The sequence below is a fragment of the Pogoniulus pusillus genome, chromosome 15 (genome assembly GCF_015220805.1).
Source record: "Pogoniulus pusillus isolate bPogPus1 chromosome 15, bPogPus1.pri, whole genome shotgun sequence".
NCBI lineage: Eukaryota > Metazoa > Chordata > Aves > Piciformes > Lybiidae > Pogoniulus > Pogoniulus pusillus.
Genome location: NC_087278.1, coordinates 12,939,763 through 12,953,639, shown reverse-complemented (window position 1 = coordinate 12,953,639; position 13,877 = coordinate 12,939,763). Strand labels below are relative to the sequence as shown.

At 43.5% G+C, this 13,877-nt stretch overlaps 1 protein-coding gene across 1 annotated transcript in view; it reads right to left on the bottom strand.

Moving 5' to 3' along the window:
• SLC41A2 (solute carrier family 41 member 2) overlaps positions 1 to 832 on the bottom strand; it is a 42,794-nt gene extending 41,962 nt beyond the window's left edge. Inside the window, exon 1 of the mRNA XM_064155422.1 lies at positions 100 to 832. Coding sequence (XP_064011492.1) covers positions 100 to 654 — 555 coding nt within the window. The 5' untranslated portion in view covers positions 655 to 832. The remainder of the gene's footprint in view (positions 1 to 99) is intronic.
• Between the last annotated feature and the right edge of the window lie 13,045 nt (positions 833 to 13,877).

The window sequence follows — 13,877 nt, the reverse complement described above, 5'->3', positions numbered from 1 at the left end:
TCGATATTGTAAAAACACACAATATCACACTTTAGAATATACAATATCACACCTCACAGACTACCTGTTACAAAAACATCTTCCAAAGCAAATACCAACCTGTACAATATCCAAAACCATACCAGCAGAAACAGTTCCAAATCCTGCTAGCAAAAAAGGTACAAGTATCTGCAATGCCATAATACTACTGGATTCTTTGGGTTGTTTTCTACTGCCTTCCACAATGGTATCTTCGTTACCGTCACTAGATAGATTGTCCTCTTGCAACATGGCCTCTGTTTCTGAAGTGTCCATTCCATCACAGTAGTTATAATTGGTGAAATCATCATATTTAGGGCTAGAGCTAGATGGGCTGTGTCCATTGCTGCTGAGAAAAGTTGGTTCTGAGAAGTGATGGTACTCTGTGTGTAGTTCAGATCGAACATTGAAATTGTGCCCTGCTGGTTGTAATCCATCTTGCCAGACACCATTCACTTTTTTATGTCTTTCCTCCTGGTTTATTTGGTAAACAACAGGAACCATACTCAAAAGCAGTCTCAAAAATTTATCTGACTGAATAGTATTAAGATTTATGGTCCAGTTTACAAAACCTTCTCTGTCGTGAACTTTGCTATTTGTTTTGGAGATGGTTGATCTGCCTTTACAGTTAGTCATAGTGCTACAGAAGTACAGGTTGAAAAGCACTTTGTTCTTCAGATGGCAGGGAAGAAATCTTGTAGACAAGTCATCAACTTGATTATTTTAAAATAGATAAACCAAAATGATCCTTTTTTGCAGGCAAAAATGTTTTTTCATTGATCTCAGATCTTCCACAATTCCATAAGCAAGACTGGATCTGCAAAAAAGTAAAAAGTATATCTTCAAGCTTCAAAATAATTTAATTCCACAGGATATACAAGACACAGGTTTAAAAGCAAATATATGTATAAATGCCAATCATTTCCAACATTTAACTGCCTAAATTGAAAGATATTAACAGGAAAAAAGGGAAGGTTGGTGAGTGAGGAAGTTGCACAAACCAGAAAGAGACAGCAATGTGGAAGGTAAGCAAATTGGTGAGGGGCGAGCTTTTCCCTTCTTCAGTCCAAGAAGTCAGTTTTCAGGCAGACACTGTGTGTAGTTTGAGGCTTCCAGTGGCCTTGAAGATTTTTCTACAAGGTGCAAGGGTATGGACAAATGGAATCCCTATGATGCACTAGGAGGCCACTGTTGTTCCTCCTACTCTACACCACTGGCTTAGAGTCCAGAAAAAAAAAGAGACAACAATCCCCAGCTTTCAAGATGCTAGAGGTGGTAAGCCCAAGGCAGTATTCTGGGTAGAATAGGTCTTAAGTGTTGACAGCCCCTGCCCTCCATCCGCATAACAGAATGACAAGCCAAAACAGATAGGTGCAATTCAAAAACATGCTAATTTAAAATGATAATAACCAATCTTCCTCTGAAGCAAACACACAAATTATCTTGAAGAGTTACTATATACATCATAGAATCATAGAATCAACCAGGTTGGAAGAGACCTCCAAGATCATCCAGGCCAACCTAGCACCCAGCCTATCCAATCAACTAGACCATGGCACTAAGTGCCTCATCCAGTCTTTTCTTGAAGATCTCAAGGGACAGAGACTCCACCACCTCCCTGGGCAGCCCATTCCAATGCCAATTACTCTCTCTGTGAAGAACTTCTTCCTAACATCCAGCCTATACCTCCCCTGGCACAACTTGAGACTGTGTCCCCTTGTTCTATTGCTGGTTACCCGGGAGAAAAGACCACCCCCCACCTGGCTACAATGCCCCTTCAGGTAGTTGTAGACAGTAATAAGATTACCCCTGAGCCTCCTCTCCTCCAGGCTAAACAGGCCCAGCTCCCTCAACCTCTCCTCATAGGATTTGTGCTCCAGGCCCCTCACCAGCTTTGTTGCCCTTCTCTGTCATTTTTTTTCATAAAATACTATAATATCAAGGAAAGAAGACAGTAATAAAACTCAAAGCAATTAGTCTAAAATAATAAATTAGACTAATTAAAAAAAAAAACCAAGCCTGCAGTATTACAAAACTGCAATGGTAAATATAAAAATAATTAAAACTAATAAAAAAAGGTTAAATGTTAGGAAAATTCCTGGTCTAGTGGAAGACATCTCTGCCCATGGCAGATGGGTTGGAACTAGATGATCTTTAAGGTCCCTTCCAACTCAAACCACTCTATGATTCCACCATCTTATTTTATATACTGTTGCATGAAGCACAGGTGCAGGTATTTCCTGAAAGCTAGGTTGTTCTGATGTCTAGCAACCACTGAAATATCATCATTTGATCAATATTAACACTAGGTGTGGTCAAGCTGTTGTGCAGTTTCTGCAAATCACACAAATACATTTAACTTCTATGTTTAACAGGATTTGATGTGCATTTGTTTCTACTCTGAAATTTGCATCATGGTAGAACCCTAGAATCATAGAATCAACCAGGTTGGAAGAGACCTCCAAGATCATTCAGTCCAACCCATCCCCCAGCCCTATCCAGTCAACTAAATCATGGCACTAAGTGCCTCATCCAGGCTTTTCTTGAACACCTCCAGGGATGGTGACTCAACCACCTCCCTGGTTGGAAAAGACCTCTAAGATCGTTGAGCCCAACTATCAAACTAAGACCAGCAGGGCCAATGTATTGGCAGACTCAATCTGACATTTCCTCCATCAGGAGCCACTTTACCTTCCTTGTCTTTGATTTTCATGTTCTGATAACAGTTATGGTAATCTATTAGAAGAACAGTCTTAATTTGACTTGAAGCTTTGCTGATTTTGGTATTCATTACTACACTCCATGAACACGAGTAAATGATTGGCACGAAGAAAGAAACAAAGGTCAGGCAGGCTACATCTGCGTGGTGGGATAACACAATTCCAGAAGCTCAAGACACTGTGAAACACATTTTTACAGACTGCAGGAAATAAAAATAGCTTAGGGTTGGAGGATTTTTAATCTGCATTTCCTAAGAAAACTAAGCTTCTAAGATGGTATCATTTACATTAAGATTCCCATGCTTTCCTCTGGAATGAAGGAGAAAGGATTGCTGCTTCCTTCTTTGCACCACAAGTAGCATCAGCCCAAGCTTTAGCGACATTAAATAAATTAGGATGCTGGTTAGCAAAACAAACAAATGCTACGAGCCTGGCACTTTCAGGTCTCCTACTAGATGTAGATAGTGTTAGCCATGCTACCTTCCAAAATCAGGCTGCAGTTGATTTTTTGCTTTTAGCTCAGGGACATGGTTGTGAAGATTTTGAAGGATTATGCTGCATGAATCTATCTGCTCGTTCTGAATCAATACATGCAAGCATTCAACGACTGAAAGAGGGAGTCAATAAACTGTGTTTGGATGACAGTGGAGATTGGTTTGACAAACTTTGTGCGGGGATGGGGATTGTCAGGATGGATTCGTAGTATTGTAAAAACTTTTTGTTATGTTATAGTTGTAATACTCTTATTGCTTATATTGTTGCAATGTTTTTTGCAATGTATTCAGAGAATGATTGAACGTGCCACAGCCAGAATCTTTTCTGTGCAACAGAAAGGGGGAAATGTAGGATCACAGGTCGTTAGTGTAGAACAATGGTCGATCATGGACCAGTTGCAACACAAGCCTTGGGCACAAACTAAGTCACCGTGATCCTGAACATTGTGCAAGAGAGAAGAATGAGAACTTGCAGATTAGAAGAAGCAAGGAAACAGGACCTTGCTATCTGACGAGTATGCTGAGACTGTTGCTCCGCGGGAACCAGACGTGGCAGACAGATTACAGATTAGAAGAAAAGACGATTTTTCACATGATAAAATGGCCAATCAACAGGTAAAAGCTTTAAGCCTAGATAGTATATATATCCCTGTATGTTGCTAAAATAAATTGCAACTTTGCTTGCATCAAGCTGTCCCCCCGTCCCTTCGTTGCAGCACTTTCCCTCCCTCCGTTACATTGGTATAAGTCATCCAGTATTTCTGGAGCAATTTCAGACATTAGATGGAGAGTAGAGATGGCAAAGTTTTCAGCAACTAACAGCCTCTTAAATGATCCAAATGTGCACCCTTGCTGTATAAAGCTTTAAACACTACTTTGCATAACTCATTTATGAGCACAGCAAGTCAACTTCAGAAGTCCTGCTGTTCACAGAACCACTTACTTGGGTTATTTTATGAGTGAAAAGATAACTCAGATGTAACATGAAGATCTTCCCTCTACCAATAGCTTTATCCGAGGGAACTCTGACCACATGTGCTAGTTTGAAGCAAGCTAGAATGTTTTGGTGAGAAAAAGTAGATAATTGGCTGTGAAAAGGAAAACAATGGTTATGTCTACTCCCCTCACAGTCTCGCTGAGAGGTATGGGAACAAGAAGGGAAAACATCAGATAACACTCTCACCATTTTTGCCTTCACTTTCGGGCTGGGCTTTGACTGAGCTGCATCTCCTTAACCTCATCTGCCACTAACCTTGCTCCTTAACCTCTTGGCTGAACCTCTATTCTTCCTTGGGACTGGGGTAAGGTTGAGAGGGGCAGGGGGAAGGTGCAGGGGTGGTTGAGAGCCCCTCCTGGGGACTCAGGTTTCTGGGAGGGGAGTTGTGTTTTCTGTATTGTTTTTACCTTGTATATTTCTGTATATATTGTAAATAGCTGCTTGTATACTGTGCTAGCTGTAAATAAATAGCTTCATTTACATTCCCAGAGTCCGGCTGAGTCTAGTTTGGGTACCTTCTAAAGTGTGGGGGGGCAGGGTACATCTAAACCACCACACCACAAAATGAGTATTTGAAAATTGGCAAGAGAATTTATCAGCTGACTTAGAAAGAAGTTTTGCTAGAAAAAGCAAGTTTTTTGTCCCAAAGACCAAACCAGGAATTTAAGTAACCAAGATTCCTGAAATATCTTTTGCCGCCCTGTAGGAGACTATGCTACACTGTAGGTGCAAAAGAACTCCAAAGCCTCAATTCTGGTTTCCACACACTTCAATTAGGAATAACTAAACAACTTCTGCTGCTGTTCCAGAGGAGCTCTAACCACAGTCCAAAATGGTGCTGTTAAAATCTACAGAAAGACAGAACAAAAAGAGGCAATTTTGTTTCTTCCTGGCCCAAAGGTGACATTATCTCTGGAAAATAAAAGAATTGGTGTATAAAAATAGACAATCAGAAGCAGATGCATCATTAAATTACCAACCTAGCTATTATAAACTTCTACAACAACACAAAGAGCTTCACAGAAAGACTAAAGTGGAACAGAGGTTTGTGGAAACTGAAAAAAAAAAGCCACCACAAAATTCCAGGAAGAGTAGTCTAAGCAAAGCACCTACAGTATGGCCAAGGGATCAGGCCCAGCCAGTGTGGGTTTAGGAAGGGCAGGTCCTGCCTGAGCAATCTGATCTCCTCTTATGATCAGGTTACCTGCCTGGTGGATGTGGGGAAGGCTGTGGATGCAGTCTACCTGGACTTCAGCAAAGCTTTTGACACCATCTGCCACAACAAGCTCATGGCAAAGCTGGCAGCTTGTAGCTTGGACAGATTCACTCTGATATGGGTCAAGAACTGGCTGGAGGGCTGGGCTCAGAGAGTGGTGGTGAATGGTGCCACATCCAGGGACCTGGGGGTACTGGTAGATAGTAGGCTGAACATGAGCCAGCAGTGTGCCCAGGTGGCCAAGAGAGCCAATGGCATCCTGGCCTGGGTCAGGAACAGTGTGGCCAGTAGGACAAGGGAGGTTATTCTTCCCTTGTATTCAGCACTGGTCAGGCCACACCTTGAGTACTGTGTCCAGTTCTGAGCCCCACAATTCAAGAGAGATGTTGAGGTGCTGGAAGGTGTCCAGAGAAGGGTGACAAAGCTGGTGAGGGGCCTGGAACACAAACCCTATGATGAGAGGCTGAGGGAGCTGGGGGTGTTTAGCCTGGAGAAGAGGAGGCTCAGGGGTGACCATATTGCTGTCTACAACTACCTGAAGGGAGGTTGTAGCCAGGTGGAGTTGGTCTCTTCTGCCAGGCAACTGACAACAGAATAAGGGGTTACAGTCTCAAGTTGTTTCGGGGGAGGCATAGGCTGGATGTTAGGAGGAAGTTCTTCCCAGAGAGAGTGATTGGCATTGGAATGGGCTGCCCAGGGAGGTGGTGGAGTGTTCCTGAACACCTGGAAGTGCTGAAGAAAAGACTGGATGAGGCACTTAGTGCCATGGTCTACATGACTGGCTAGGGCTGGGTGCTAGGTTGGACTGGATGATCTTGGAGGTCTCTTCCAACCTGGCTGATTCTATGATTCTAAGGTGCTGGAGGTTGCCAACTGATATATGACGATAGAAAGTGGCATGCTACTTAGGAACCTGGCAGGGAGGAAAGCTTTGAAATACCCAGAGAAAAGTTGTGATAGAAATTAAGAATGAGAGGCAGAATTAAGATGTGAAAGTGTCCATGATCAAAGACACCTACTGAAACCCAGTAACACCATTGTTTGTTTGGGTTTTTTTTGTGTAGTGTCATTTTTTTGAAGAGAGGGTAAGAGTAACAAAGGATTTTATTTCACTCACAAGGAGAAATATGGATCAAATTTCCAAACAGCTTTGGCAAGGCATTGTTTAGCTGTCATGGTTTCACCTAGATGTTCTCTAGTGCTAGACTAGTGACTCAGACATTATTCACTGGTCAAGAACTCTAGCCAGAACTATTTTGATTAATTATCTATATCTTCCTAACACAGACTTTTCTCCAAGATTTTAATTCTTTTTTCAAGAAGCAAATATTCTGGGAAGATTTTGCTTTCAGAAATTGTTCGGTCAACTAGGAACTTAAAAGAGAGGAAGAGGCTGGTATTGAGAGCTAACAGTTGAAGCAGTTTGGGTGCCAGTAATTTATGGTTTTCCTACCAAAAAGACTTGGGAGTAAACTCAAAATAAACACGAAAAAGAAGAATTTAAGAAGCTGGAGAGTAGAGATAACTACAAAGCCTTCTGAATGAAGAAAGTGAAGTAAAAATCTCAAACTCCCCATCTGTTTCTGTAGGAAGAAGAGCTAAGTGAATCTGGTTTCTTGCCATATCATCAGGAGACAAAGACCCTTTGAGAAGCCAGGGTGCAGCTTAAAATGTATCATACCTGGCACAATATATATGAAATGAAAGGGCACCTTGCCTTTGTCCCTACAAGCAAAATAACAAGCTATACCTAGACTGTGACTATAATCATTTCCACTTCCTTATTGTTTCCTAAGTACCTACTTTTAATAGTTTCTTCTTTTTCTTCATACATCTTACATCACATACTAATTACTGTGTATTTGTCACCTCTCTCAGTCCTGAAAACATATTTAAACATATGCAAACAGAAAGAAATAGTTTGGCAAATGTAAACAAATATGAAATACAGCCATACTCTGCTGTTTGCTGACACGGTCCTGAAAAGTGAGACAGTAAACCAGAATTCTTGTCCATGAGAATTAATAAGATCAACGCACACAACGATTTAAAAAGTACACAGAGATGGTTATGTGATGTAGAAAATGAACCAGCAGAAGTAGATGCTGTGGAAAATAGGACCATGAGCTAAAGAAGATGCTGCCATTTGAAATGGATGGTTGCTTCAGAAAAACCTCAAGATACTTCAGCTAGGAAGCTGAACACCTGATCATTTTTCCATCCTTCACTTTTGATTGGCTTGATTAGTCTGGATTCATCTGAGAAAGATGAAGATGACAGAGAATATGTAACTGTTCAGGAAGAGGCAGTAAGAAGACCCTTCATTATCATCCAAACAAACTGTTAACATTGCTTAAGACACACTCCTCCTTAAGAGCATGGGCAAGAGATGCTGCTTCTACACTTTCCCAGAGTTCAAACAACACCTAGTACTAGCAGGATTAAGGTACTGGATTCTGCAACTAAATTTGATCATACAGTGATTAGACTGTTGACAATCTATTTAAAATACGAAAACAATTCCCAATTGAAACACTATGCTTTTAAAAGAGCATTCAAAAAAAGGGGTAGGGGAATAATTGTGAATAATCAAATACAGAACTTCTGTAAAGTCAACATTATGGCAGACCAGAACAAATATGTATCAAAGTCTAGGTCTTGGAAAATAATTTTCTGGTTTCTTTCACAGTTTGACTAGCAAAACCAAAAGATAACACCTATCTAAATAGAACAGAGGGCTTTCACAGGATCCAAAGCTAACCACACTCCAGCCAAACCCTGTTTTTCCTAAAGGCTGCAAACATAATTTCACAGTATTAATTTCAGTCAACAATCTCTACATTGCACTTCTAGGTAGGCCATGATAAAATACAGTAGCTTAAGCACGCCTATCTGAGAAACACTTCTCAGTACAAGAACAAGTCTTGGAAAGGGATTCAGGAAAGTAATATGAAACATGAATGAAATACTGAGCTTTAGTATTTTGCCATAATAAGCAAATATGAAGCTGGATTATTTTCTTACTTCAAAGGCTCTTTTTTCTGTCTTCAAACATGAAGCCAGACTCTTTTCAATTAAAGGATGGGAGGTAGTGAGCCAAAGCTGAAACACAGGAAATTCTGTCTAAAAGTAAGAAAAATGGGGGGGGGGGATGACCTTTTCTTTTTTTTAACCATGGTGGTGGTTGAACACTGCTCCAAAGAGGTTATGAACACTCCATCGTTGGCAACTAGATGTGGTGATGTGGCTCTACTTTGACCCTGCACTGAGGAGAGAGGTGGCTGAATAGAAAATTATCTGAGATCCCTTCCAACCTCAACAATTCTAAAGTCCTGTAAAGTTTGATATGTGAGGTTTTGGAGGCCTTTCTTAAGATTAGAAAAAGATTTACACAAGTGATACAGTGATCTGCACAGCTCCATCTGCACTACTTATGCCCTGTATACATATGAAATATCACACTGGCATCCTTATCATTGCTATGGCTAATTATTTACGTTGCTATCATGGACATACCAGTCAAAAGTGAAAGCCTTTCACCTCATCATTATACAGAGTAAACAAACAGAATGCATTATCATTAACCATTTTGTAGAATCTGGAACCCAAGAGCTGGGCTTAGATTGTTTATACCACATTTTTAATGTTGAGTATTAAACTGTAAAGCATGCTGAAAATTTACAAATGCTGCATGCAATGCTGATATATGGACATTACATACCATTTATTAAATATTATGCTGTAAACTGCTTAACATGACCTTTAGTGTATGGCAATTGCAGGTTAAATAAAAAAAAGAAAAAGGAAAAAAAAGACTGAGGGAAATAAACAGATTAAAGAACCTCTATGTACCTTCTAAAATGTAAGACACTGAAAGAGCTGCCAGGTTCAGTTTCCAGACAAGCTTGAGACTGCTGCATTCTACTTCCTGAACATGGCAGCTTTCAATTTCAGTCCCAAGAAAGAGAAACACAACTGTGGGGAAAAAAATTTAGTTTGCCTCTGTGCTTTCAAGGCAACTCAATAAGAAGAGACCAACACAGAGACAGAATTTAGGTAGAAGGCTGTGAAATGCGCCCAGGTCATAAAAATCACTCAAATGGCCTGCCAACATGAAAAATACCTGGCAAATTGTATATAGCCTATCAAAATCAGGTGAGAAAGTTTGAAAAATAAGAGATGATGCAGTCCTCTAGATTCAGTAACCAATACGTACTTACCAGAATGAATCCTAACTGCAACTATTTGGGATCCTGACAAGAAGTTTCTACTGTCATCACCAAGGAAAGATGAACTGCTTATTAACTTAGGCACTAGAACACAGACTTCACATTGTTGTTGGTTTGCTTTTTTTTTTTTGGTGGATAATATCTTAAAGTATTTGAAAAGAACATGATACACTGTTATTTTTCCTTCTAAAGTGTCTGCCAGTCATACTGCAGCATTTATGGTTCCAATTTCACAGTTGCTTTAAGGCAGTACATGTAGGGAATCCTGCCAAAACAGGTTCTTCCCACCTGCTCTCATCTTTTTATCAGCATTACCGAACTGGTGAAGAGGATAATTTAGGAAGCCTACTAAAGCCTGCTAGGGCTCTACCTAGAAAAGATATATGAGCAAAGACCTTTCACAGACTGTTTTGTTCCTTACACTAAGGCTACAAACTATTTAATTCTGCATGTTCCATTTCTCAGAACCTGACTCATGTAGCGTGGTCTGTAACCTGGCATGAAATGTCTTGGACAGCATAGTGGGAAGATAAGGAAATGGTAATGTTCACTGAATTTCAAGAAAGGGACATGGCTACAAATCAGACTTAATTGAGAACTGATGAGAGAGTAGAAGGTAAATCACAAAAAGCTCCCATATTTTGCAGAAAAGTATGGAAAGAGTACAAATGTACCATCACTTTAATGACAATGCTTGTAGACAAAAAAAAGACGATCTCTGAAGTCTATATGTGTGGTGCTCGGGTACAAGTTCCACGCTTATCTAGCAGCTGCATGTGTGGTGGCAGATTCTGGCATATTTTCATAGGTGCAAAGGTGGGAACAGAAATGCAAGCACATATGGATCTATAGAGTGCCAGGGAATAAGGGCCACTGGAAACGCTGCGCAGATCTTGTGCACGCACAGACCAACCAAAGAAAAGGCTCATTGTCCATGCCACCTGGAGCAGTGCATAATTACGGGCACATGATGAAAATCGCTGCGGAGTTTTGAGGAGCGCAGGGTACCGGGTCACGGGCAGCACTAACGCCCTTCAGCATCCGTGGGCCGAGCGCAGGACACTGGGGCAGGCCGGTGACGAGCGGTGCCTTCCCCGGCGCCGGAGTCGGCTGCAGGGGCGGGATGCGGGTGAAGAGAGGGCGCAGAGGGGAGCTGCGGGGCCGGGCGGCTTCCTTCGGGGATGGGGAACGGGAGAGGAGGGAGACCTACGGCAAGCGGGGTACTTGCCCCACAGCTCTCAAGCACCCCGCGGCATTTGGGGTGGGGCAGGCGCCCTGCTCCCGGGGGTCGCCGCGCTGGCAGGGCGGCGCCTGGCAGCTCCGCCACTCGTCCGGAAAGTTTGCCGCCCGCCTGCCGCCTCCCGCGGTACCCGCAGCCTCTCTCGCCCCGCGGCGGCAGGTCGGCGGCCCATCCTGGCCACCTCCCCTCGCTGGCGCCCCCGCACTGCGCCCCCTCCAGCCCCTTGGGCTGCGCTTTCCTCTTACCTGGGCGACGGTGGTGTCGGCAGTGGCCCAGGGTCCGGCTCCATCCCAGCGGCGGAGAGGCGACAGGCTCGGAGGGACCAGCCCAGCGGCGGTGACAGCTCCGGAGCTAGGTGAGCGCCGCAGCCACTGAGCAGGCGCGGAAGCGGCTGGAAGGCGGGCAGCCCCGGCGATGATGTGGCCCGTGATGCGCAGCAGCCGCCGCCGCTGCCACCGGCTGGTTTGACCCGGCGGCGGGCGGGGGAGGAGACAAGCGCCAGGAGCTTGAGTCGCCGCCAACGATCGCCCCGCACCACTGAGAGAAGAGGATGGGACGGGATGCGGAGGGGCGCGGCAGGTGTGATGGTGCCGAGCTCTCGTCGGTCACAACCTGGTCCGGCACGTCCGCGGGCCTGTCACTCCTCTGCCACCGTCTGCTCCAAGGGACACCCGTGAGCTTTCCCCCACCGCTGTGCCTTCTACGCTTCCTCGGGCCGCCCTGTCTCGGTGCGACGCTGGGCACCCTTCCTCCACGAGGTGCCCGGCCGATGCTTCACAGTCTGGGGATAACAGAAGGCTGAGGCGCGGGGCAAGCCGCACAGGCTCTCCCTGGGCAGGTGGTGACGGTGTCCGTGCCTTTCTTTTCCATTTGCAGAAGGTTTCTTGGCGGCGTAGCATGAGAGTCATCACTTTGTGCTTGCTCCAGAGAGTGAACTGATGAGGCACTTTAGTTCTTTACTGCCGCTTGGCTAAAAGTAATCACTTCAAGAATCCAATTTTTAAAGTGTTTGGAATATTCTTGTTCTTGTCGGTGTACCCTGCGTAAAACACTGAGTGCTAAAATAAATGTAAGTCTGCCAGTATCTACTTGCATGAAATTGTATCAGTCAAGGCCTTGCTGAGCCCCGTTCATCAATCCTCAGAACTTTTGTTTTGAGACACACTTTGTATTAATACATGAAAATAGCCAAGGCAGATAAATTTGTGCAGTTCTTTTCCCTACCAGTGCTTTTCCTCAATTGTTGCTCAGCACTTCAAAGTAGAGAGGATGCCTGAAGTGGAAGGTGGAAAGGAAGAAAGATGAAGAAAAGAGTACCAGGGTTTCATGATGGTGCAAGCAGCCAAGTCCACAGTCTTCTTTTTTGCAGACAGAACAAAAGACAGTACGGGCAAACCACCAAATGTCTGACATCAACTGGAGCTGAGGTTGTGTGTGGAAAAGTAGAAACTTCAGCACAGGAAAATATTTGTGGGAATGCAGCCAAAAAAATGTGCATTACAATGCTGAAATATACATCATCAGCAGGAACTCTTGAGTTGATACTGCATTAAATGAATGAAACAGTCCAAACCTTGGAGCTATTAATTCAGTGGGGATTGCTGTCTCAAGGCTGAATTTATCAGGAATTTGGGCTACAGATACTGCTGTCTCCCTGCACTAGTAGTAACCATATATATCTGTGCCTCATGTGTGCTCACACGTTACACAGCATAGATACATAACTGGGCCACCTGGCAAATCAGATGATTGCACTTGGCCTTGGTGCTGACAGATTAGACTATAAACCTGAGGTTTGGGAACAGCACCAGAGGGTGTTGATTTTGGCTTTTCTAATTGCTTGTGTGGTGATCTTGGGCAATCATTACATTGTTCCCTGTTACAGATTTACTGACAGTGTTAGGTACCTCCCTCCACTGAAATCATGTAATACCCATGGATGAAATAAATTATTTGAGGTTCTTGCACTGTTATTTTGGACTGTATGCAAGTTGCAGAAAGACTCAGTTTTTATGGCGCAAAGGCAAAAACCCCTCAGTCCTCAAGATTTTTCAATCATCAAAGCTAGCAATAGGCTTTTTCTGGGAAGCCAAAATTCTGGGGCAGTTAGTTGGAAAAATGCAAACCAGGTAGAAAAGTCAGTGGAATGCATCCTGTATTGCAGGTGGCCTGAAAGAGTGGCAGAGGACACAGGCTTGGGCCAGTTTGCCAGGAAGACAGCAGTGCAGCCTCTTGCCTGAGGTCTTGCAGAAGGCTTGGTTCTTATTCCTTTGTATTTGCTGAGTCTAAGATACTGGGACATGGATTTGTGTGTGTGTAGGGGGGGTTGTTTTGGGTTTTTTCTTGTATTCTTTGCAATGAGGGCATGTGAACACCACTTACCTGATTGCCACTTTTTCTCATTTTTGGCTTGGATGTCCCATCTTGTCTCTTATGAACCATGCACTTCTCTTTTTACAGCTTCCACATTGTCTAGATTGTAAACAGACAGGAGCAGAAACCACAGAGTAAGTCTTGAATAACAGGCTGGACCGTGTCAGCTGAACTTGATGGTCGTACAAGTTTGGGAGGGGTTTTTTTGATGATTACATACCAATTTGTTTTCCAAAAGATAATTAAAATTCTCTCAGGGTCAGCAATTTAATTTTAGGTGCATTTGTCAAAATCTGACAGCGAAAACGGGAACGTTTTCAAAGCAAAACAGCATCTGGCAGATGTTCAAATAATGCCTGCTTGCAGCTTAGCTTCACATCCTCATTTTTTCTTCAGGCGATGGGTTGGACTTTTCGTGCCAAATAACTTTTGTCTTTGTAACGTGAAGTATTTTCCTTTCTGCTTTACTGACCCCAGGTTCAGATGAGTGTGGGCGTTTGTGCCAGTTACCTGCCGGGAGTGGCAGTGGGAGCGCTGTGAAGCACCAGGTCCCCTCACTCCTGCTGCGGCGTCGCGGTGGCCCTGCCCCT